Source organism: Halichoeres trimaculatus, unplaced genomic scaffold, assembly GCF_033239565.1.
Source record: "Halichoeres trimaculatus isolate MK-OKI-2021-1 unplaced genomic scaffold, fHalTri1.1 fHalTri1_scaffold_5, whole genome shotgun sequence".
In the NCBI taxonomy this organism is placed as follows: Eukaryota; Metazoa; Chordata; class Actinopteri; order Labriformes; family Labridae; genus Halichoeres; species Halichoeres trimaculatus.
Window position 1 is genome coordinate 9,839,652 of NW_027437183.1, and position 27,063 is coordinate 9,866,714.

Genomic DNA, 27,063 nt, shown 5'->3' on the forward strand with positions numbered 1-27,063 from the left:
GATTTAGTGGGCGTGACCTTCATATGTAAATGAGCCACCGCTGATACCGCCCCGCTCTTCCAAAGGTGGAAAAGCAGTCGGCCGTGACTAGCACACACATGCACAGTTTTACTAAGTGTAGCTGGCACATTTCCTTGATAAATGAACTCTAGCCACTTAGTCTTGTCTTCTTCTGAGATGGGAAGCTTGTGCATGGAACTATGTGGCTGTTTACAGCCCAAAACAGAGCAGTGGTGGCTCTCCAACTTAAGCATTCTTCTCCAGCAGCTGGGAGGGGGTTCAGGGGTATCTGCTCCGGTGGACCAATCAGGTCAGACCTGCTCCTGATTGGTCACAAAAGGGAATCGCTGACGTCAGCAAATCCACAAAATCCAAACAGCTCGTTTTAGGTCAGGATTTTACATTCACAAGCACTACTAAGTACAGGTTTTGTCATTAAATATCACATTTTGTGGGCTGGGAGGAAAGTCATAGACCCACAAATTTCACTAAAAGACTTAACAAAGTGATTTTTGCGTAATATGGGACCTTTAAAGTGGCTGAAACCAGGGTTATTCTAAAATACCACATGGGAACTAAGACTTTTTTTTTTCATTAAGCTGTAACCAACAAATATAATAAGTAAATACATTTGTATATTTTGTAAAATAATATGTAAATATAAGGGTACTAGGGGGTTAGCAGAGAGAAATTATGAAGCCATAAAAAGCACAGTACTCCTCTTTAGAGGTGCATCACCAGAAACAATCTGCTCTCCATAGCAGTGGTCTTCTATCAAGACATATCAGGGCATTGTTTTGAACTGTCTCCATTTTTTTTTCATTCTGAATCATGCCACAAACCTTGGCTTGACCTCCAACATCTCCAACCCCAAACTTTGATCAGAAAGGTTCAGGTGAGAAAAACAAAAACAAAGGGATTAATAACACCACTGGATCTGATTCACACCAGCAGCAGATAGATTCAGGATACCTGACAGGCTGAGAAGTCAAAGCAGGTGATTACTGTCTACCAAGCTGAGAGGCCACGATGTTCACCTGACATCTGAGCTGTTACAATGACTGACATTCTTTTGTACATAGAAATTGGGACTGAGAGATAAAGGTGATGACATGAATCAATGCTGTTTATTACCCTATAACATGCAGGAGTTCAAAGTTTGAATGAGATCTGAATCTTGGTTGACATTTTCTGTAATCCTTTCCCACAATAGCTTTTGAAGTGTTGTGTAGTAGTTTCCTTTTCTTTCACCGGAGCTGTTTCCTCTCCTTAAGTCCTATGTTAAGCTTATTTCCCCCTTTTAGATGGATTTCAGTGTCAATGCTTGCACTTTTTACACAAATCTTCTGTCTATTGCAAACTACGATCTGGATTTCATGCGAGACTTAGAGTAATATAAAACATAAATGATCGTGAAAAGAAACGTAATTTTCTCCCTCTTTCTGTCTGTAGCTATAGATTGGAAATTCCATCATACGAGGTGATGCAGCTGGAGTTCGAGGTGGATAACGTCATCAACCTGGTCCCAACACAGACTCTACACTGGAACGTCGAGTACCCAACAGGCTCACAGACAACCTCCAGGCAAACAGAGAAAGTTTCACACCTCTACATCAGCAACGCTGACATCCAGGGCATCGTACCCCTGGCTGAGGTAAGAGATGATAGATGAGCACAGATACAGATATCAGTGAGTGTACATACCCACAGACCCAGCAGCACACATTTCTGCTGCTGAAATAGACTCCATTTTCTCCTCCATTTCGTCTTCCACACCACATCCTCAGTGACAACCCCCAGCCTCTTCCTCTTCCCAGGTTGATCAAAGTTGTAAAGGTCAGCTTGTTTACCCCCCTCCTGTCGCTACAGGCCTCCCGGTCACACACGCACAGCAGGTTTCACTCACACAGGTTTCAAAATGACAAGCAGCCAGACAAATATGCACACACAATGAAGCCCTAGCGCCTTTAGACATGTATGCAAATTCAAGTATTGAGACCCTCAAAAAGTGCATGCAAATGGAAACATGCACAGAGTCACATTGGCAATTTCAACCATCCACAGACAGATCATGCACAAATGCTTCCCCCGCACATGTCAGCTTTCAATAAATACCACATCTATCATTGTTCATTTAATGTGGTTTTTGATTTTGAAGTTCAGTGAAACTTTGAGGGCCATTAAAACCATCACCCACAACTTTTAATATACAACAGAGTGCAAAAACAAAGAAATCATCATCATAGGCTATGTACTTGTGTGATGTCTAGAAATAATAGGATTTTATCTGAAAAAAAAAAAAAAAACAGTTAATTACCGTTTCTTCTCAGTTGAAATGTTTACTGATGAGCCATGTTAGGAGGAGTTGTTCTAGTATTAGCAAATGAAGTAGCTCAAATTTACCATCAACACAACACACCATCATTCCAGGCAGTATTTACAAAACTGACACTGCATTATCGGTATTGGTTTCTTTACTGGTATCACTAAATTGGAATCAACACAAATTTTACTTCTAGCGGCCAGATTCAAGTTTCCAATACAAGATCATCAAAAACGTGAACACAATGGAAAAAACAAAACAAAAACAGCAATCAAGATGAAGTAAGGACTGCAGAACTGGAACCATTCAGATAAAGGGAAGAGGTGTGTTGATGGAAAAAGCAGGGAGAGGCTCAGGGCATCTGGTGAAGAGGTGGCAAACAGCAAGGGATGCTGGGAAGTAGAAATGTGATTGGTGGGCAGGGACAGGGAGACAGACTGTGGCACATTGAGTCCAACAATCCATCTACTGTAACAAATGAAGTGAGCCTTCCTTTTTGATTTTTGTTGATTTTAATTTTCTTTTATTTTTGAACAACTAGCTATTTACCAATGCAAACTGCATCAACTGAAGAGGTAAAAATATCTTAGGCAGTTAAAATGACCTACAGCATATAAAACCAAGAAAATGGTAAACAGTCCAGAGCGTAAGATTTAAAGGATCAGTTTTGTGAAATAATATTTTTTTAATGTCTGAGCTGTTAGCGTCAACATATTCATCACAATGTGATAGAAGTTCTCCCACAATTATTATTTTTTAAAATCAGTTAAGCCATGGCTGCTCGTCACTGCTGTTGTGATGCAACAAAACTCCCAGGGGGACAATACATATATGCACTTTGTGTCAAACAAAATTAAAATATCTCAAAAGCGCTTTAAATTTGAGCAACCACCTGGGAGCTAAGCATAGAGGTGCAGCGACCCCATCACAAAAGCTGCTGATTCACCACAGACTTGTGAACGAAACCAAATCAAAGAAGTTTACTACAGTGCTTGGACGGCAACTGATTTAGGATCAACCCAGGGTCCAAGGGATGCTTGGCATGTTGAGACGTGCCTTACTGTTTTGGGGAACTGTAGTTCCTAGTACACAGGAGCTTTATGAAGCAGAGAAAGCTACCAAACCAGAATTCAAGATAAGCAATAATACTGTTGCATTAAGCAAGGTTCATCGGACCAGCGAGTAATTAAAAATATCTCAGAGAAACTAAACACCTTCTTGACACTGATTGGAAATTTTTTCAGGTCTGATTTCAGACCAAATTTGTGTTGTAGAGCAGCATTTGTCTGATCACAAGGTGTGGGGTTCAGCCCCAGGTCCAGCCTTTCACATGCCAATGTGCTCCTAAGAAAGACACCAAACTCCAAAACTTCCCAGGTGGCTTTTCCAACAGTCAGTGTTCAGAAGACTTAAGAAAAAATTATACAAATACAATCCATTTACTATCAAAAACTAACCAATACTGATCGTATCATGAGGAAAATTTCATTAATTGACTTGATCCAATGAAAAGGAAAATATTTTACACTATACATATTGCTCTGTGTTATTTTGTCATCCAAAGATAAACAGATAAGTTTGACCATGTCTTTTTGAAACTGCCAACTCCTACAGTGAATTCAACTCTTGACTTGTTCTGCTTTGATCTGGTAGGTTGATTTAAAGGAAAAGCTTTAAAAGTCTACTGTAACATTACTAATCAGACAATATCTGCCATCACTTGATACTTTCAAAGATCTAAAAAGTCTGATCCAAAACATCCTCAAACCGTAACCTCAAAGTAGAGAAAAGGATGCTTTTCAAAACACTCCCAGTTCCATTACCACTGAGGTAGAGCTAATCTAGCCTGATAGCTCGTCTTCAAACAGCAAAGCCCTAGTGAGAAAACCCAATTTTGTTGAGGGGCTTTTGCAACCCATGTCTCTTTTCACACGCTGCAAAAAGCTTGGAACATCATTTCAAATAGCAGTGCTTTTAGGAATTTTTGCTCCTTTTTTAAGTTAGGGTTATGTCAGGAATGGGCTTTGATGCCAATCATTTCCCATATTCTTTTTTTAAAAGAATATTTCTCTATGAAATTATCCATGGATATAGGTTTCGATGGATACAAGACACACTTTACAGAACACTTGGCTATTTTGATGCACTCAGATGAAGCGTAAGCTAGCTTTCAGCCACTCCAAATGTAATTTGTGCCAGTAGTAATTGAAAACTGCCTTCGTTTTATTTTTGGATTCAGGAGAGACATGTAGAAGGCACTTCACTGCAATATGGAAGTATGTTATTACCAGTAAACATATCTAGTGCAGGTGGTCGTCATAGATAGGCTTTCGGTGGGCAACACAGTGCTTTGTATGAGAGACGCATGTTTAAGCCCTGAGTTATTGGCTAAAATTTTTTTGACTTTATGTTTACTTTGTTAACTTTAAGACTATATGGAGCTTATAATAAACAGATGGTCTGATAAATTTATAGTGATACAGCTGAGGCCCAAAATTAATGCATTCTTTTCAATGATCCGATACTGTTTTAGCCCTTCAGGCACACCACAGTTAAGCTGCCACAGTGTCTCTATACTTTGTGCATCACATACCACATTAAAGAATCAAGTTAAGTAGATTTAAACATTGTTCAATACTAGTAAACAGATGTAATTAGTGGAGAAAACTCTTTCTTACTTTGTGGTAAGCCCTGAGTGTTGACCTGAATGTCCACCTGGCAAAAGTCAATTCCTACAAAAGTTGGTGACCCAGTTTGGCTGCGCTGCACTGCACAGCCTCTGAACAGCATTGAGTCGAAGGTAACAAATTAATTAAGATGTAACCTTATTTGTCATTGCCTCAGAAATAGGTAATGACAGTAGCTTTTTTTGTGTGTGTGTTTTTGGTGTTCAAAACTATGGAAAACATCTGTGTGAAGACACAGTCCCCTCTGAGGAGCACGACTCATATGATGCTAGGGTGAATTGCCTGTCACTTGATTTGTGGAGGTTTGGTTGTCCCATCTGAGGCGGCAGAATGACCATGTCCCTGTTGTCCCCCAGTCCTCAAATTGTCTTATTACTGACCTCCACAGCTTCCCTTATCCAAAACTGGTTTCTACTGCTCTCCAAATGTTTGAACTCTGCCTCCTCCCAGTTCATAATGGTATAATTTGTCTTGCAGAGCTCTGATAAGTTGATTCTTAGTTTCCTGATCTGCTATTTACCTGAGTTTCTGTTCTAAGACTGTCAGACAACAGGGGGGCGTAGTCATCCTGCCGCCTCAGGTTTGATGACCAAACCTCTTTAAATCAGCTGACAGAGCAGTCACAACAACACCATGTGACTCTTCTGATGGAGACTACCGGAGTGTATGGCTCAAACATGTAAAGGTAAAAATAAAATCACACTGGTCAAGTGAAAAGAGCTGTGTCAGACCAAATTAACCTTTCCTGACAACTATTATTACTGTCAAAGTTTTTGAAATGCTGGTGCGACCCTTAAGAATACTTTACTTTATCTTTCAGTATATTCAGTATAGTTAAAAACCAGCATTCCCTCTACCTTCATTTAATACCAGCTCGTTGCACTTTTCATGTTAAGCAGGACAACTTTGTTGTCCTCTTCAAAAATGCTCTCGGGTCCTGTTGTTGTTCTCTCCAATAGTAAAGACAGATGTCTGCTCTTACTTTTTGCCACTGGCTTCAGTTGGGTCTAATAGTGGACCCCAGGCAGAGTAGCTGCTGCATTGGTAGCAACTAATGGGGATCTAATAAAAAAAACGAAGAAAGAAAGAAAGAAATAGTTGCAGCTAATTTGTTTATTTACACGAAAGCACACATTCAGGAAGTTGCCTTGATAAAATGTTCACATTAGTTTAGGTGCCAAAAGTCTTAAATGCAAGAAAAACAAATGGTTGAGAATATTTTTCTTTTCTTTTCTATTGAAATGTAAGAATTTTAAACACTGAATCATCTGTTTTACCTCTTTCACCAAAAGTTTCCACTAAAAGAGAAAGACTCAGACTGATTACTCCAATCATAATTTTCTCTTTCCATGCGTCATCACTCAGAGTTTAAGCTAGATAGAAAATATGTCATCAAGTACCTGACTATGATTCCTGTTACGTAAAATTTTTATACTTATATCATTATTTACACACACACCTAGTTTCACTTTCCCTCCCTCTGTCTTGTTTGGATAAAAGCATCAAAATGGCCGCCATTACGAGCCATTTGGGTCTCCTGATTTGTTTACTAGAAGTGCTGACCAGGTGTTGATTGTTGGTTTGTGGTTTGGGGAGTCTAACACAGAGAGGGGTCTCAGCAATAGGTCACCGAGATGAAAGCTCCAGCATTTCTCCATCTCTGCAGAAAGGAGGGAGAAGGAATAAAATTATGGGCTGAATCTTCAAAGGGGGCTGGATGCAAAGGCTTTCAAACAGTCTTGCATCCTCCTTCCTAAACAATGTGGCATCCAGGTTTGGAGCAGTATCACAGGTGTAATCATGCAGTAGGATTACAGTGATTCTTACAGCTGGTACATATTTGACAGAGTAAAAGACCAAGCTTCACATATAATTGTGTTAGGTGCACTCTGCGTTGCTTTTTACACGTTATTTCTTTGTCTGATCTGTTTGGATGGTTCAACTCCACCGTAGAACATCATTCCCCATCTCTACAATCAAAAGCCAGCGTGGTTATGTAGTAATGCAGCTGGTACCAGCTCCACAAAGGAACAATATCAAACCAGAACACTGCCTGTCATTACCGAGCCCTCTCCTCTACAACATGTTGCTCCTAATTCGGCATATCCATTAAGGCTCTGGTCTTTTCTCTGAGCGGGAAAGAAAGAGAGGCCCTCTTCAGGAAACAAGGGATTATTAGAAGTAATTTGTCTCCTGCGGGGGTTGAAAAATTGGTTTCATCTTTTAGAGAGGAGGGAAAGGTGGTGAGAAGAGAGCGCGAGTGAGCCACAGAGATGGAAACAGAGATAGACTGATGGCAAGAATCCGAGAAGAGGGAGATATAGATGGAAAAAAAAATTGAAACTACTCATTTATCATCAGACTAGTGTGCATTGTCTTTGTTAGCTCTCCCTGAAGTCCATAGAGTTATAGAGCTGTTAGCATTTGCTCATTTACTGATGCCCTTTTGTACATGACTCCAGGGCTGCAGCTAACGATTATTTAAGTAATCGATTACGCTGACAGTTGTATTAATGATTAATCGATGAATCAGGAAAAAAGAAAAATAACAATGCATAAAAGTAAAATTTGCTAAACCAAACATGTTGGTATTTTCGTTGATAACTATTGTTTGCTTAATGATATATACAAAGAAACAATGTGAATGAACATAGTTTAAGCTGACCAGATGCTACATTTATAAGGTATCACAAATGACAGGAATGTATTGCTACTTAAAAAATATAACAGAATGGGCAAAATAATAAAAAATATATCGTTATATCATCAGATTATGAACTCAATGGGCCAGAAAGACAAATAAATAAAAATGTGTCCTTAATCTTTTCACCTACAGGTCAAACAGTACACCCCCTCTGCCCTACCACTATTTGTTGCAGCTAATGCAAATGCTAACGTTGGTTTAATTAACTCTTCGCGGCTTTCAAACGTGTTAACGATTTAATAAAAAGACAAAATAAGTCCTAAGAGACATACCATGCATTTCCCAACATATAAAAGGAGTGTATGCAAGATTTTGTAGCTCCTCACCTCGCTGTTGAGCTCCTCAGCTTGTCATTGATAAGCCCAACATGTTTGCGTTTTAAGTACTATTGCTGTCATACTGCCGAGCCATGCGAGGTCATTTTTGCAAATGTTGCAATTACCATGCTTTGAGCTTTTACTCAGCGTGAAATACTCCCAAACTCTGGAATTTTTGGACGAACAGCTTCTCCGGCTCTGCCATTTTTTGTGTGTTTACTTGTTTCCCTCACCTGCCGGCTCGGCTTCTCCTCCCCCACGCTGATCTGTTTACATGTGACGCATACAGCCCCGCAGCCCAGGTAAAATACACTCCAGTCCAGTAGGTGGCTGTAATGCAACTTCAACTACTTGCTAACCACTGAATAATCTGACAAAAAGGAAGAAGGCAAATAAATTGGAGACAAACTTATACGGTAACCATTATGAGAATGAATCACAGAATCACGATGAAACACGTCGTCTGAAGAGGCATTGCAGATTCCCCTCAGTGGTAAAAAAAAAAAGGACCAGCTGCTCTGACAGTGTGCTCACAGTCAGCCTTTGGGTGGAAACTGTCAATGGGACAGTCATTGAACAAAAGTGACTCTGCACCCGTTTTCATGCGTGGTCAGCCTGTGAGAAAATTCCTCTTGCTCTCTGAAGTTAGTACTTTAATTTTTCTGTCGAAAGTGATGGGCTGTAAACTCAGAGAAGGTTGATTTATTTATAAGCTATGTTAAAATCACATTTCTAGCTTCCAAAGGCAGCTAATCCATCATCGTTTACCGCTCACAAAAAGCTGCTCTGCCATTTTCACTCAGTGTCTCTGAAAATAGTTCTCCTCAACCTCACTATTTTCCCTTTGGTAGGAATTTAGATTTCATACTCAGATGATCTTCCCATTGGCTGATGATGTCAGAGAGATAGTTTGCAAGAGCCACAGGTTATAGCTGAATGTCATAGCAACAGATTGTCATTGAGCCAGCTGCATGTACTAAAATAATTTAGTATCCAGGCGAGATACAGCCCTTATAAAGTAGCATCTAGGGCTCAGTAGAACCACATTTTGTAAGTTGTGTAAAATGTTAACAAAGACAGAAAATAGTGGTCACATGCCATTTAGATTATCTTTGGTTTATGATTAGAAACAACACAAGACAATCATTGCTTCTAGATCATGGCCATAATCTGTTTTTCACATGCTCTTGCTGAAAGGTGAATCTCGTTTCATATTTACTTCTAAGAGACTCTGGCTGTGTCCGAAATGGCATACTAACACACTACATACTACATGGTCGTTGTGTATATACTGTATACTACATACTATAAGTATGATTAGAGTGCCAACCGTTTACACCGTAGTATACTACTCGGTTTCCCATGATGCATTTCAAAACCTCCAACGACAAAAATTGGAAGCACACATAAGTCTATGGAAGCACACCAGGCTATCAAATATCTCTGTTGATTCTCCACATTTGAAAGTTTTAAGAACATTTTAGGCGAGAAAGTCATCACGTAGAAAACCAAAATGTGGTCATTTGGGCCACAAAACGCACGGATACAAATTTAATTTCGACATTTCGGACATTCTGTTAAGAGCGCCAATATGCTATCGAAGAAACTTCCGGTCCGCTCCAAAACAAGAGCCTAATTTACAAAAGCGTTAAAGAACTTAAAGGAGATAAACGGGTGCTTTTATTTTGAAAACGGGAAGTTCGCAAGTGGATGATTTTTTAGCTAACACCGGTCTCAAAACGAATTCATCTCTCTTCAAAAAGTTAAAAAATGTTTACTGCTCGCAGACACCGAAGACGATCCGTCCGTCGCCTCAGGCACTTTATTTCTTTGTACTTACGTTTAGGTTTCCCTGTAGAGCTAAGTCCATTTTAGTTGCTTCTCATCTTGTCATCTCATTCTGTATTTACGTTTATAAATACGGGGCTCGCAATGCATTATGGGGCGTGTCAGTACGACTAGTATGCCCACCTCCCATACTTAAAAATTTTACCGATATAGTATACATCCGGGTATTTCTCGCGCACACAATCTTTTCATACTATTTAATGTGAACGCACTACATACTATTTTTGACGTCATACTTAGTATGAGTAGTACGTTAGTATGCCATTTCGGACACAGCCTCTGTCTCTTTGAAATGACCTTTTGAACCCAGTTGTCCCAATTACTTGTTTAAACTAGGTGTTTCTTACTATTGTCATTTTTAGCATTACACATTAATATGTTTTGTTGTCCTTGTCCAAACTTTATTTGAAACATCTTACTGGCATCAAATTTAGAATTTATAATGATCACTTCTTTTTTTTTTTTTTTTGTAAAAATGTAATATTTTTAAATTTTAACACTAAAATGTTGTGGAATTGGTCAAACAGAGCACTAACTAACTAATTATGGAACTTAAGTTTAGAATAGAATAGAATAGAATAGAATAGAATAGAATAGAATAGAATAGAATAGAATAGACTTAATTTATCCCCAAGGGGAAATTTAGGAGGAGTCACAGCAGCAGTCAAGAAAACAAAAGTAGGAAAGAGTATAGGAAGTGCAAAAAGGTCAATAAGAAAACAGATGGTGACAGCTTGTCCATCTTTCTCCAGTCAGACAGCCTCCACCTCCACAGGGTCCAGGACTGAGCTTTTTCAGCAGTCTGTTCAGTCTCTGTCTCCTGGATCCTGTCTGCTCACAGCATGCGAAGTTCTTCCAATGTGGCGTTTTTGTCTGATGTTAGCGCCGTTACCCATGTCTGCGAATAGCATGATGCTACTCTGCCCTCTGGTATTCCCTCTGTTGCTGGGTTAACACAGCTAGCTCATTCATCTTATCTGAAGTTCCCAATGACGATGGATGGAAGGACAGGTCAATGTCTTCTCTTCTAAGCTCTCACCAGCACATCGTCCTCACCTCCTTCTCTTCACCTTGTGGGGAAACAACAGGCCTTGCACCAGTTAGCATTGAAATGCTACAGGCTGCTAAACGCTGATTTCACATGTAAACAATGCGGCCATGATTACACGTAGGATCTCCAGACAAACACAGGAGCAAAAATAGTAAAATATCATTGAAGAAAAAAACAGTTTGGTGTCCATGACCAACAGATGAACCATACACAGCAGTGATCCAATCTAAATGCAAAAAATGACGAAAAAGAGACAATTTTTTTTTTTAACAAGAAACGGACAAGGAAGAGACAGCTGCTGTAACAGGCAGCCACAATGGGGCTGCACCTAGCAACCATAAAACTATATTATACTATATTAATTATTATATATATATATATATCATTTTTATAGTTTAAAACCTATAAAAGCAAAATGTGGTACTTTTAAAACCTTTTCATCTGTATATTCTGTATTATTTGATCATGACCGTTAAAATAAAAATACAAAAGCATTTACAAGCAAACCTCTAGAGTTGAGACTGCTGATGTTTCAGCACCACGGACAGCGTCACAGTGTGCTGAGCAGCAGCAGCTGAATCCAGCAGGAGCTCTGTTCTCTGTCTATCTAAATATGCCTGCCGTTAAAAGAGTTGGGCATTTTACTTGGTGCCATCCACAGATATTTGACTTTACTTTGTTCAAAAGAAACCCATGTCTGTGGTGTAACTGATGAGAGACGATAATGGACCCAAATGGACAAACAAAGGGGGATGAAACAGGACATTGTTTGAACAAGGAGGAAATAGGACAGGCTGGAAAAAGACCTGCTATACTTTCCCTGCTCTTAGAGATATTTTAGAAGCTGATAAATTGGATCAGTAATAATGTTATTTTACACTCTCTGCAAGCACCATTACACACCTCTGTCTGGAATGAGGCTGTTTCACAATCAGTGAGAGGGAGGGAAAGAGAAAGAGATAGTGAGGATTTTCATCTCTGTAAAGGTTCGGAGTTTATCAACTTTAAAAGTATTTTTTGCATTATTCATGCAACTTTTCTCAATAATCGTAATGCCAATAACCAAAATATATTTACTTCTTTAAATAAATTTACAAAGGGAATAAACTTTTCAATCCCCTCCCATCTTTGTTATCTTTTTGTTGCATCTGAAACAAATTCCCGAGATTTTGATCGCTCTGTTTGTAACCTGGTTTCCTCCTTTACATCCACCTCTTTACCTCTCATCTTCACTCCCCTCCTTCTTTAGTTGTCCTTCTTTCCTCCTTGTCTCTCCTTCCTTTTTCTTTCTCTTTCTCTCTCCGGACTTTCATCCCTCTCTGAGGTTTTGCCGTGTAATTCATAATTAATTGGAACACTTGTTTACCTCTGTTGCTTGAAGATGACTGAGTTTCACTTCTTGGTCTGCTCTGTGTGTGTGTGTGTGTGTGTGTGTGTGTGTGTGTGTTTGTGTGTGTGTGTGTGTGTGTGTGTGTTTGTGTGTGTGTGTGTGTGTGTGTGTGTGTGTGTGTGTGTGTGTGTGTGTGTGTGTGTGTGTGTTTTCACGCAGACCTTTTAGTAGAGCTGTAAATCTAATTGGCTTCTTAATTTGCCTCTTCTGATTGGTTCTCACCAAGAGGAAGTGGGTAAGTAGGAAGAGGAAACTCATCTGTTGATGAAAGCAGACACACATACACACTCACAGAGTTTCAGGCTCAATCGATGAATTATTTTCACAGTCTGTTCATTAATAACAGCCTTTTCCCCTTGTTGATTTGCTTTTTTTATCATGTGTGGAGCCATTGTTTTCTTAATTCCCCCATTTGCTCTTTGAGAATGCGTGTCTGTGTGCTAATTTGCTCTGACATTACGCCAGACACTGTGCAGTCAGTCTTTCAAACACACTTACCAGGTTCTCTGTTGTTTAATTTAACCCACACACTGCTTGGCTTAGTTAGCAATATTTTTGTTTTGGAACAATAATCTCAGAATGTGTCTGGCGCCTCTTAAAATCAAGAAATAACGATCACAGGATGAGAGTCTAAAAACACAAACAGTTCCACATCTTAAAAAAAGGAAAACACTTCCACTTGTTATTGAGACATTTTATTCTCAAGGCTGTGATCAAATCAGGCGAGATCTTTTTGTAGAATTTGTATCATTCGTTCAAAGCATGAAAATCTTCACTTTACTCTCTTTTTCTCTTTGCTGGCTTCAAAACATTTTTAGGGTTATTTTAATCAAATCCAGCTCTGTTTTTGTGACTTTGACCTCCAACATTTCTCTTTTATTTCTTTCTTGGTCGCTCCATTTCTAAAAAAAAGTGAGCGAACTTCAACCGCATTTTTCCTCCACCCCGTGTCATTCCTCCTCTATTCACTTACAGCATTTGCTTGTTAGGCTTCAACTACCCAGTTAATCAACACATGCGACATATTCTAGCTCTGTGTGTGTATGTGTGTGTGTTTAGTGAAAGAGTGTGTATGAATTTGGGTCACTTAAAACTTCCTGTGCTATAAGTTCATTTCCATACCAAGCATCTCTGGCTCGCTTTGATCACTCAACAAGAGGAAGACAAAAGAAGGAGAGAGTGGGGAAGGAGTGTGTTAGTTTGGAGGAAAGTTGAAGAATGACAAGACTGGAAAGTCTATATTCATGTTTTGTGGCTACATGTAAAAAAGAGGCTGGTAAAGCACAGACAGTAAAGTAGAACTAATAAAATTACTCCTTGTGGAGTTTGTTGAAATGAGGAGCATAGCAACATTGATTTTTGAGTTGCACAAACACTGTATAATGAAAATACAAGTCAACTTCAAGCTGTGGTTTTCTCAAGTGGTCCGACTTCAACAAATGTTTTTATTTATTCCTTGATTCATATTTTGGTGTTTTTAGAGAGCTTAGAACAGTGGATTGAGCATGAAACAGGAAAGGAGTAGGGAGTGACATGCTGGCTGGCATCAAAACCTGGGGAATCCACTTCAGCACTAAATCCTCCAAACACAGGGCACATGATGTAAGCATTAGGCCAAAGCAATGCACCCAACAAAAATTTTAAGAGGAGGTATATTTTAGAGTTAGTGTAAAGCAGCAATAAATTTGTGTTATGAGATTGTCACACAGCAGACACATGTCATTGACCACTGAGACAAATTTGAAGGATTAAAAAAAAAAATTCTACGTATATAAATTAAAGTCTCAAAATCCTGGAAAAACAAGCCCTTCACTTTGCTGTCAAACACTGGGGGCGTGCGAACCACATGCTGGAGGGGAGCCGCCTCCATGTATTGTACAAAAACAAAACTTACAGTAGCAATGGAAGCCAGCGCCAGCAGCCTCATCGGTCGGACCTAGCCTTACCTGTTTGAGCCATCAGAGCCAGAATCTGACTCTAAATCAGACACTGATAGTGCTCAGCCTCATTCTTCATTAGTAGTAACAAATGCTATCCCAGACTCCAGAACAAGTGGGAAATCCAACAAAGCAAACGACACTGGACGTATTTATACCACACCAGCAGCAGGGGCAGGGTTATGCTTATGATGGCCCATGGCTATGATTCCTGACGTGATTCCTGACCCGCCTATTAAATCCTTACCACAGAAATTTTGATACACAGTTTGAGAGCCTAGCTCCACAATTAAACCCTAAATGGTTGAAAGTCGTTCGTCATGTTTAAAGGACATACATTTATAATGTATATTATGTGTTTGGAAGAAAATGTCTGAATTTGCTTTACATGGACTTAAAAGATGTAAAGTAATATAGCCGGATGTTCATACTAAATGTCCACAGGTTTTCAAACTGCTACTAATTGTTGTAGAAATCCCTGAATCTGTCTGTAAACTGATCAGAATGCTGTGTTTTCAAATAGCATTCAAGGAAACCTGCTGAAATGATGAGGTCATCACAAAAGGACTTCCTAACTAGTTCATGACACATTGAAGGGGCAGGCCTGAAAATAGGTCTACTCTCAACAGGCCTCTAGAGGGCCAGCCAATCAGGGGGAAGGGGGTTGTAGAGCAGTGAGCCTTAAAGAGACAGCAGCGAAAAAAAAGCATTTCAGGAACAAACTGAACAAAGGGGGTTTCAAACACCGGTGATACAAATTGAGTGCAACTACTACCGGGGTACAAGAGGGATGGTTTAAAGCCCAAAAGGGAATAATATTATACCATTTTTGACTTTTTAAATCCTTAAAAGTAGTTTAATTTTCTTGTTCCTTGATTTGAACATTTTTACTCATAAATTCAACACTTTCAAATAATCTGCTTTCAAACTTTTTATTTTCTTTAAATGGTTATCGCCAAGATTATTACCATACCCAATAAACCTATATTTAATGTTTACCTCTGAAAAGATGTTTCAGAAAACTTCTCACAAATTTTCTCAGGAAAAACTGCAGACAGCAGTAATAGAAATAAAGCTGTATTGCCTCTCTTGTAATTATAGCTTGTATAGTTAGAAAGCAAAAAATCTATTAGTGCAGCTTGTTTTCCCAGTGAAGTAAGCAAAACCATGACTTTTACCCAGAAAAATAATTTCATCAATAATACCTACCTCCCTGGCAGAATATCAATGAGAATAACTTTTCCCACTCAAACACATTATTTCATCGAAAACTGTGTAGGTGAGGGATGAGTAATCATGTACCAAAGAGCCATGTTTGCTTTTTAATTTTTTTTAACCCAACCTCATGCAACCTGTTTTTTTTTTGTTGTTGTTGTTAGTTTCTTTTTTTTTTTCTTTTTCATTTTTACACAGGGGTTACAAATTGAATTGTTGTATCATCAACTGAATTTTTCTTTTGGAGCTGAACCAAAATGAAACCCACTTACAGTTTTGAAGGGGTGCAAACTCTTGTTTGAAAGTGAGGGTGAAAAATTGTGATCAGATCTGCAACGTTTTTTTTCTTCTTTCTCTTTTTATTTTTCTATTCATTTTATTTATGAAGCACTTTAAAATTTCAAAAAGCTTGGGGTGCAATTGTCCCATCTGTCTAAGCATGAGCTATGTACACAAAGGCTATGGTCCTGTTGCAGCAGTTGCTGGTTCAGCTCTCAGCCTCAGCCATTTCCTGCATGTCCTCTTGTTTCTCTTCAGCTTTCCTATAAAATAAATACAAAAATTCCCCACAAAACGTGCACAATGCTAATCACATGTATACAAATCAACTCAAGTTTCGCTTTTTCCACTGCCTCACATAGGACAGTCAATTTCGTTCTTTATGTACCTAGATACATAGAAGCTTGTCATCTTGTAACACTGAAGCAAGTACACTGCCTGGCCAAAATAAAAGTGTTGCCACCAAAAAAAAAATAAGTTAACCACCTCTAGTATTTTGTCGGAGCTTTCATTACACCACACAATTGCTCTGGCATTATTTTGATAAGCTTCTGCAATGTCAAAAGATTTACTTGCATTCAGTTTTGGATTCATTTTTCACCAACACCTTACATTGATGATGCCAGAGTCTGATCGCTGTCAGTCGGCAATCAGTGAGGCTAACTGGAAAAAAGGCTTAAATTTGATAGCCAGCATAAAGATTGGACTCTGGAGCAATAGAAGAGGGTCATGTGGTCTGATGAGTCCAGATTGACCCTGTTACAGAGTGATGGACTCACCAGGGTAAGAAGAGAGGCAGATGAAGTGATCACCCATCATGTCTAGCGTCTACTGTCCAAGCTTTTGGGGGCAGTGCTATGATCTGGGGTTGCTGCAGTTGGTCAGGTCTAGGTTCAGAAACAGTCTGTGCTCAAAGAATTAAGTCAGTTGACTACCTGAATATACTGAATGACCAGGTTAGTCCATCACTGTTTTTTTTTCTTCCCTGATGGCACGGCCATATTCCAAGATGACAATACCAGGATTCATCGGGCTCAAATTGTGAAAGAGTGGTTCAGGGAGCATGAGACATCTTTTCACACATGAAGGGGCCACCACAGAGTCCAGACCTTAACCCCATTAAGATGCTGGAGAAGGCTTTCCTCAGCAGTCAGACTCTACCCTCATCAATGCAAGATCTTGGTGAAAAATTAATGCAACACTGAATGGAAATAAATCTTGTGACACTGCAGAAGCTTGTACAAGCAATGCCACAGCAAATGCGTGCAGTAACCAAGCTAAAGGTGGTCCAGCCAACAATTTGAGAGTGTGACCTTTTTGTTTTGATGGTGACTTTTTTTGGCCAGGCAGTGTGTCTAGGGACAATACAGGTCCAGAATGTACTGAGAATACACTGAGAGAAAGAGAAGTACACAGAGCCTGAAAGTCTTTTGAGTATAGTCAAGATGACTGAGTGTATGTGAGAAAAAAAAAACAGCAGATAAAAACAACAGACTCATGAGCTGGAAACAAATCTGGGTTCATAATGGGTAAAGAGAGAGGGGGAGGAATAAAAGGGAGTTGAGTTAAATTGATAGACGTTGGCAGGACAGAGAATAGGCAAGAACGGGAGGGAGTGGTGTGACTAATTGATAGACCGAAAAAAGGAGACAAAGGGATGGAGAAGAAAGAAGAAGTACAGGGGAAGGAAATAAGACGAGGTAAGGTTTAGAAGTGAAAGCAGAAGGAGAGAGTGGAGTAAAAAAAGACGGAGAGAGAGGAGGACCCAGTGGAGGTGCAGAGCAGCATGTAATAGTCCCCTGGAAGTACTGGGCAGCACAGAGGAGGAGAGGAAGGAGAGAGGAGACGAGAGCAGGGCAGTTCTAATGCAATTAGGGGTCTGGAAATTGAAAGTACAATTCTCCCTGGGATCTTTGCAAGAGTGCTCTGTGTGTGTGTGTGTGTGTGTGTGTGTGTGTGTGTGTGTGTGTGTGTGTGTGTGTGTGTGTGTGTGTGTGTGTGTGTGTGTGTGTGTGTGTGTGTGTGTGTGTGTGTGTGTGTGTGCGTGTGTGTGTGTGCGTGTGTGTGTGTGCGTGGGGTTGGATGGGCTGTTAGCTTTCATATCTACCAAATGTCTTCATCCCCCCTCCTCCTGTTCTATCGCTCCGTCTCTTCCTCTCTAAATTCGACCCCTCCTTTTTTCCGACCCCTCCCTGACTTTTATTTCTCATCCTGTCTTTCAGTCCTCCCTCTCCTCATTTTACTCCCTCCATCCATCCCCCTCCCCTGTGTCCTCCATCTGCCTCTGCATATTTTGCGTTGCATAAATGTGCGCAGAGGAAGCTAAATGTCAGCTGCTTTTTGCATTTACATTTTGTATTTCAGACAATTAAGTGATGCTATTATCCGTTTGGACTCACCCTGAGTGCTACAGTGGAACTAATTCAATTTTTTAGACGAGCAAAAACCAAAGAAGCAGAGTATTACATGCAGGGATTAGAGTCAGAGTCTCTATTATACAGTGTAATAAAAGATAAATGTTGTTATATCATTAATCTAAGGTTCTTCTGCTGCAACACATTCAGTTTAGCAGCACAGTATGTTGGCAGGAGGGATTTAAAGAATGCAGATTTGAAGAATACTCACTGTGGATTGACCTGTTAAACTGAGTTATATTAAAAAATGTTCTCATATCCTGAAACATAGTGTGTTTATTTTGATGTGGACATGTTTGATTGTAGTAATATGAGTGCTAAATAAAAGCCACATAAATAAAAGCCAAAAAGGAAATGTAATGCAGGAAAAAAATCAAACATGATCCAATTATGTAAAATGAAATAGCTGTTTTTTTTCCCTACAAATACAGTTTATAATTACATTTTCCCAAATTAACACAATAAAATAGAAGAATTACAGTTTTCTTGTTCATACAAAAAGACATAATTTATTTGTTATTATTTATAAAATGAGTAGGCACAAAGTAGGTTAGAAAGGAAACATCAGTTTTACATGTTAGCAACAATGCTAACATACATTTGGGAAGTTTAAATATTATATGAACTTCCATATTGTGCATATATTTAGAAATAAGCACTAACCATCACTCAGAGCTGAATTCACTATGATATTCCACTTTGATTATGACAAACAGTTTTTAAATCTCTCCACAGTTTGCTTTTGTTTTGTACCTGATTGTTGGGATGACCTGTTGGCATCTCTACTCTCTGTTCAGTGCTGTAATACTGCTGGAGCTCAGATATGTCTGGATGAGAGGCAGAATGAGGAGGGGACGCTTCACGCAAGTTTATTGTAAAGCTGTTGTTGAAAAGTAAGCTAACAGGACCAACTCCTATAGGCTTCAGACTGTCTTTTCACATGTTAACTAAAAGCATCTTTATGTGTTGGAGCCACAGGCGGCCATGACTACAGAAAATAGTGATGTCCAAGTTACTTTAACAGACTTCCTGTATACAAATATCAATTTCTAAGGTCACTCAGGGGATATTTTTTTTACATTATCAGTTTGAGTGTAAATTCTCTTATAAATACTACCATCAACTCTCAGCAGATCCTTAAAATTTCACTCTAATTTTGCATCTGTGTTTGTAAAAAACAGCTTTCATGCAGTGTGGTTAATTTGCATAGAAAGGGGGGCAGTCTTGTCCCATATGTGTGCACAATATTCCATTTTAAAACTCAAACAGCTCCAGAACTCAGAGATACTATTTGTCTTGCAGTGCAGTTTGGGGAGTATTTAACCCTTTGAGTCCACTTTGCAAATTAGATGGTGTCACTTTGTCTCATTTGCACAGGTTTAGCTCAATCCTTTTGAGAATCAGGCCCTCAGCATTATTCTGTTTATCTATTCCCCTGATGACTGGTGTTTCATCCCAGGCTTGATGCAGCGCAAGTCTCTCTGTTTGGTTACCTGCCTTAATTATCTGTGCGCATAATTACCTCTGCCAGGTCTAAACAGGGTCCCAAGGGAAGACTTCTCCAGTTGGCCCCGCTAACACGTGTGTATGTGAGTCAAACACAAGCCGTGTGTGAGAAAGTGTTTGTGTGTGGATAACAAATACAGATTATGCTCATGCAGGGCTAAAGTGAAGCAGTACAGAAACTGCACGGGGAAAAATTTGGACCGGGTTTACTTGATCTTTGCTGCAGTCACCTTTCGCATCCTCACAGTACTAATGAGGAGCTGATCACACCTTGTTTAATCCACCATGAACCCATTGAACCTCTCCAAACTGAGCCTGTCACTTTAAGACACTGAGATAAAAATCAGGAGTCCCTGTTTAGGAAAAACAGCCATTGCATCAGCATTTTGACTCACCACTGATGCTGCACCTCTGAGGAGCGTTACCTAATCATAAATGCTTTTTTAGTTTAATCAAAACACAAATTCACAAAACACACATTCACACTTAGGTGGTACCTGATACGATCAGAGTCTCACACGGCTGTCCACCCACCAGCTGGGTTTTTTATTACCTTGAAGTTATCAATTGGACATGTTTCATCACACAGTGTGTGGTTGAATTAGTCACACAACAATCAACAGCACCTTCAAAAACGCCCTCCCATCCGCCCTGCTCTCAGCTCTCATCAGTGCTGCACTCCTACACATGTTTTACCCTGCCTAGTTCATGCTATTGCACCCGACGAACCCTGACATGTCAGGCCATGTTCAGAAGTGCTATGAGTTAAATGTTGTGTGGGAGTGGATTTAGTAAATGCACGACAGAATTTGTGAATAAATAAGAAATACTGCAAAAAAATAAAAAAAGCTTCTGAAAATTTGCAATGTAACAAAACAGAAATTAAACTAACAGATGACACTTTTTAGTCACAGGGTTTTTCTTTTAGGACTGAAGAGAGATAGGAAACACTGGGACCAGAGATCGGAGGATGAGTCAAACTCAGGCTGCTGGGATGAAGACTGCAGCATCTGTGCATTGGGCTCACACTTTTACCACTGAACCAACAACACCCAACAGCCACAGACTTTCAAAAACAAACTGCCAGACTTTTTCTCTAACAGTGTTTGACTTGTTTCTTTATTTCCAAAAGGCTGTTAATGCTAAAAGAATAATTGTGTTCATTGTGAAAGTTTTCTTGTGTCCGTACAATGTCAAAGTCTGACTTCAGAGTACACTGCAGTTTGCTGTTTGCACCCATTTGTTCCCAATTTATCCACCAAAATGGAAAGATTAAATCTGAAAAGAGCCTTTAGTTCATACCAGTGTTTTTGCCCAGAGTTTCTGGTTATGTCAGGGATTTTCCTTTCCAATCTGTTGCCTCCTGAGAAGTGTTTTTGACTCAGTGGAAGCACCCCAACATTAGTAAACATAATTGGTATATGGGATGATAAAAGTGAATGTTTGAATGAAGCTGCAGCTGTCATCTGGGAAAAACAACCAGAAAGTGTTTTCCCTCCAGTCACACTCAGCTCCTGCACTGACACGGATACTCAAACCTCGTCTGGAGCCTACAACTAGACTCCAGACAAAGAGGTGAAGCCTCTTGGGAGATACCAAACTTATTTGGCTATTTGGCATGGCTGTTGGTCTGAGTAATTCACAAACTGCTGATCTGCCGGGATTTTAACACACAACCATCTCTAGGGCTTATATGAAATAGTCCCAAAAAGAGAAAATATCCAGTGAGGCACAGTTCTCTGGTTCCTTGTGGATGCCAGAAGTCAAAGGAGAAAGGAAAGACTGGTTACAGATGATAGTAAAGCAACATTGACTTAAATAACCACTTGTTACAACCAAAGTCTGCAGAAGACGATCCCTGAACACACAACACTTCCAACATTAAATCAGATGGGCTACAGCAAAAGGAGATCACTCCTGGTGAGGGGTCTGCCCTTTGTTCCCACATTTCAAAGACTCAGACAATTAGGCTGTATGTTCCACAGCCCATAAATTGTCACAATCATTACAAGAAAAAAAATACTTTGATTGCAAAGGGTTTCAGCTGAAGCAGAGCTTTTAGATGCCAGACACTTTTTCATTTCCTTAAGCCAAACAAAAAAAGCTAGGTTGGGGAAAAAAGATCTTAGAAATGTGGGAACTTAGAGCTGTGGGAACATAGAGCTGAAGGGAACATGGGCTCACCAAAAGTGGACAAAAGAAGACTGAAAAGCATTGTCTGATTGGTCTGATGAGTCTGGATTTCTGCTGCCACATTCAGATAGTAGGCTCAGAATTTGGTGACATGAAAACAACATAAAAGCATGGGTCAGTCCTGCCTTGTAACAAAGGCACATGATGCACCCTGACAATGAGTTCACCGTACTCCAACAGCCACCAGATCTCAATCCAACAGAGCTCCTTTGGGATGTGGTGGAACAGGAGATTCGCATCATGGATGTTCAGCTGACAAATCTGCAGCAATTGTGTGATGCCATCGCAACAATTTTGAGCAAAACCTCTGATGAATGTTTCCAGCACCTTGTTGAACCAGTGCCACAAAGAATTAAGGCAATTCTGAAAGCAACAGAGGGTCCAACCAGTTACTAGCAAGGTGTATCATATCTCTCAGTCGTCCACAGACGAACTTCCATCGAAGTCTCCAATCCTACCGCTTCTCCATACACCCAGCGAGCTCCGAGGAGCTTCCAGCTTCTGCATCCCTCTTCAGGACGTCCACATACGTGAGCATGGGACATCCTTGGAATCGATGCCCACATGTTGGTTCCCACAGGACCAGCCTGCTGGCTGAGAGCTCCTGATGTCTGTGGCAGTGGCCGGCCAGCCTCATCCTCCTAGCTGCTACCTTCTCGCTGAGCCTAGGCAGTTGCCCGTACAGGTCTTTGTTGGAAATGTGGATGTTCTGGTCCACATTCAGAACAGCTCGAAGCATTCTGGTGTGGCACCCATCCAGGGACTTTTGCAGGGTGGGTGTCAGGGTCCAGCTTTCACAGCCATACAGGAGGACAGACTCTACAGTGGCGTGGAATAGATTCAGCTTTGTGTGTCAAGGGAGATTTGAGCACCATGCTGTATCATACAGAGTTGCAAAATTCAAGGAATTTTCATAGTCAGAAACTTTCTACGCACCAAAACAGGGATTTATGTGAGTAAACTGGAAATTTTTAGTGGGGAACTTAAGAGTAGCTAGGGTATGTATGTTGTAGCTTAGTCTTGGCTCAAACAACCACATTAAATGCAAGTTTTGTTGAGGCCACACTCCCTTCATGCACAGTGCATGATGCCCACAACACAAGATCATTACATATACCACCTGAGGACTGCATAAGCTCAAGTAAGTTGTAATGAAACAATTCACAAAGTTTAAAAATCTCCCAAGCTTAACTTCCCATGGAAAGTTTCAGGAAATTTCCCACCCCTTTGAAACCCTGGTACTTCATTCGGTTGCTTAGCATATGTAGTACATGAAACATTTTTTTCTACCTGCTGCTAAATTGCTTTGCATTCATGCATGGTCATCACCCTATAAATAGTGATGCAAGATGTGCAGTGGCTTCTGAATAAAACCTAACAAGCCCCATATTTTGAGGCCTTTTTGGTGCCTTGCAAAGCTAATGCCCAGTCATCAGCTCAGTCAATAAATTTTCTCTGAAATGTGGGAAGAAACCATGAAGACCACTGCACTAATAATCTCTAGATTCCATGAGAAGAAAGTATTGCTAATAAAAGTCTTAAAATAACCCCAATGAAAGAGGAAAAATTTGGCTCCCGCTCAGTTCGTAATGATTAGGCTGAAGTCTTATAGATCACAAGAAACATTTCAGCGTTTCGGCCAAAGCCTGAAGTAATTACTCTGTCTAACAAATAGATTTGATGTGATCACACACACACACACACACACACACACACACACACACACACACACACACACACACACACACACACACACACACACACACACACACACACACACACACACACACACACACACACACACACACACACACACACTTAGGCACTCACAAGCATAAAAAATGGCAGAGGCACACACTGAAACATTCACACGCCCACACACAACTGTATAGCAGCCAAATAAATGAGCCGGCACTCCTCAGGCCTAATAGTCTGGCTGTAATTAACATTGTCATAGTGATAATAGCCATTTATCCCTGACATATCTCTCACACACACACACACACACACACACACACACACACACACACACACACACACACACACACACACACACACACACACACAGATACATACACAGTCCAAAACCTCTATCTTGTCTAGGCAGCTCGCCCAGCTGTCACCTCCCTCATCTGTCTCCTCTCCCTCCTCTCCTTCTCTGCCTCCTCCTCTTCAGTATTTAGACCTCATGATCTCTTTTTTTCTGATTTCACATTTAAATTTCACTCAGTCACACCCCCTCCTTCTGCAGTTTCCTCTTTGATAATGTACGCAGCCCTTTTTTCCTCCCTTTGCTCCATCATCTCACTTCCTATCGCTTACTAACTCATCAACATTCAAACTGCATTCTTTTTTTTCTTCTAACCATCTTTCTAAAGCGCAATATTTCTGTCTCACATTATATCTGTAGTTCTCTTTAGCATGCATGCTGTGTTTGCACAGTAGGAAACAGGACGTTCTTCAGTTGTAATTACGTGATGATGCAGAATCAGAGCCACAGTAAGCGAGACTCATCGTCGGGATAAAAACGATCTAAAGCCTATCCTCATTGGGTGAAAAGGTGGATCCATAAAATGATAGATTTCGACAAGTAGACCCCTGGATACTTGCAGAGAAACAACAGAAACTGGCTTTAGGCAGGAATCAGGGATGAGTGAGGTGCGGCAGCCAGGTGACCAGGTTAGTTGATTTTTTAGCGGTGTGATCTCGCTGAGCAGTTAGTTGAGAGGTTGGAGTCAAGAGAAAAGCCCTGTGCATGTCAAACGTGTATTTTTTCCTGATTATTTCACACATTTTTTAATTTTTTTTTCAAACCTTCTGTTTTTCACGTAGCAACATTCTTTCACGGAGCAAAACTGCATCTTTTTTTTCAGGCCAAGGTTGATTTTTCCAAAGTTTCACCTGTGACAAGTACACATCCGACCAATCAAAACGCTCGTTGTTGACAAGTCACATACCAAAACATTTAGTGTTGATTGTGTTCATGTCCCAGCACCCGGTTCTTTACGCCAAAAGACATAAAAACTAAAAAAAAACAACCATAACAAAGACATCATTTGGAGGAGAATAGTGAAGATTGGATATGACGCCTCCAAATTTTTTTGCAATTTTTGATGGACGCGAAGCTGTGATGCATAAATTCAGCGTAGAGAAGATTGGGCGGGACAGGAAGTTGTGATTGCAAACTATCTAAAAACACCCAGTGACTTAAAAAAAAAAAACAGACCGTGTCAAAATCAGTTCGTGTCTAGCTTGACTACGATGATAAACTGAAATAATGAGTAAAGCCAGACCAGGAGTCAACAGGTTTGAAGTTTTACAGCCCAACATGAACAAAGAGAGAGTCATTAATGGAGTGGGAATTGTGGGAACTCCTCGGTTTGTGACTCCGGTGTAAGTTGACAAACACAATACTGCAATTATCCTACCACAGCAGAATCTGTTCTTTTATCGACTATTGTGATGCAGATTTGACTATTAAGGACCAAGGGTAGACTTCAGGTTTGGTGACTTGACTACATTACTTCTTATGGCACTCTAGTCTGATACTGGAGCTTGGTTTGGTGCTGGAGTAATAGATCATTAAAAAGAAGAACCACCAATAAAAGAATTGTCCAACTGGTAAGCCAGTTCACATTCAACCAACTCGATTATGATTTGGAAATCAATGCAGTGGAGAACAATGGCTTTACTGGCTGCCTTTGCCCCATCTGCTTCTTGTGTCAACCAGTGCACTGTTTTTCCTTGGCTTTGAATCATTTTGAGCCACATATGTGGAAATCAAAAAAGACTGAAAACAATGAAAGATAAAAATCTGAAATAAAAACTCCTAAACCTTCCAGGAAAGAGTTGTAGCTGTCATCATCTTTTCACACTTTATGGCAAAATAACAAAAAAGTATCTCTCATCAGTTCCTTAGTCTATATCCCATATAAGACCCGCCCTCTTGAGGCTGGCAGCCAATCAAAACATGAATGACAACCTGTGGCTATGGCAGAGCTCTTTTTTCAGTCTGAGCCATGTTTGTGAGTCTCCTCCTGACCTCCCACCCAGATTCTTCTTACCGAGTAACGTCATCAAACAAAATATGTTTGATGAAGTCAAACAAGTAACTGAGACACAGTTCTCATTGTTTGATTGCGGCACAAAATACAACAAATCTTTAGTTATCACAGTCTCCATGGCAGCAGTTTGTGTCTGGCGTTGCAGTTGACTCTCCTCCAATCACACCAACTGGTATCAGAGGCTTATTTATTCAGAGAGTGGAGTGGAAAATGTGGATCAGACACACAATGCACTTCGACTATGCACACAGGTTGTCTTTGTGTTTTTCTTCATCTTGGCATTCAGTGAAACACACACACACACACACACACACACACACACACACACACACACACACACACACACACACACACACACACACACACACACACTGATGAGTGCATATTTATGTGTTCCTAGACGTAAGGAATTGATGCAATATTGATGGTACAACAGTTTGCACATTAGAAAGCCACTCTGTAATTATTTTAGTAAACAGTATTGACTTTAGTGGCACCAGGCAGCCGCTCTGCTGAATCACAATATCTGTTGAAGTCGAGGTTCATTTACTTCAACAAGACCCAACACAAAAACAAGTTATTTCCACGACTTCACGCCAAGATTCTTTCCAAGGGGAGGGAGGGAGAAGGATCAGGACAGAAACTGAATCAACATGTGCAAACCAAAACGATTTGTAGCAGGAATCACTGCATGCAGTGTGACTGTCTGCAACTTAACAGTTTTAACACATTGAAGGGTGCTCAGGCCAAGTCTAGAAGGTTAGGTCTTAGGAAGGAAAAAAACTTAATGAGTCAAACAAAACTTTTTTTTGCAGACAACAAACATGTTTTGGCTCGGCCTTCATCAGTCCTTCAACAAGGTCATAGTAAACATCCAAACACATTTATTGTTTTATATGCTAGGTTTAAAACAAACTAGGGATGCATTGATCCGATCCTGGTATTGGGTATCGGTGCTGATCCAGCCCCTCAAAGCTGAATCAGGTATTGGTGGGAAAGGATCGGTCCAAACTTGACACTAAGGCTAAACTATGATTTAGTCTAAAAGGTATAATATTTTACAATCAAATAGCCATTTCTGTAAATTCTGAAGCATTTTTTAACCAAAATGCTGTTAAACATTTAAACACTTATA

The 27,063-nt window shown here is 40.1% G+C and overlaps 1 protein-coding gene across 1 annotated transcript in view; it reads left to right on the top strand.

The window, feature by feature from the left end:
* LOC141790241 (transmembrane protein 132C) overlaps positions 1-27,063 on the top strand; it is a 343,929-nt gene that overhangs the window by 246,132 nt on the left and 70,734 nt on the right. Inside the window, exon 5 of the mRNA XM_074669971.1 lies at positions 1,453-1,654. Within this exon, the coding sequence (XP_074526072.1) occupies positions 1,453-1,654 (202 nt within the window). The remainder of the gene's footprint in view (positions 1-1,452; positions 1,655-27,063) is intronic.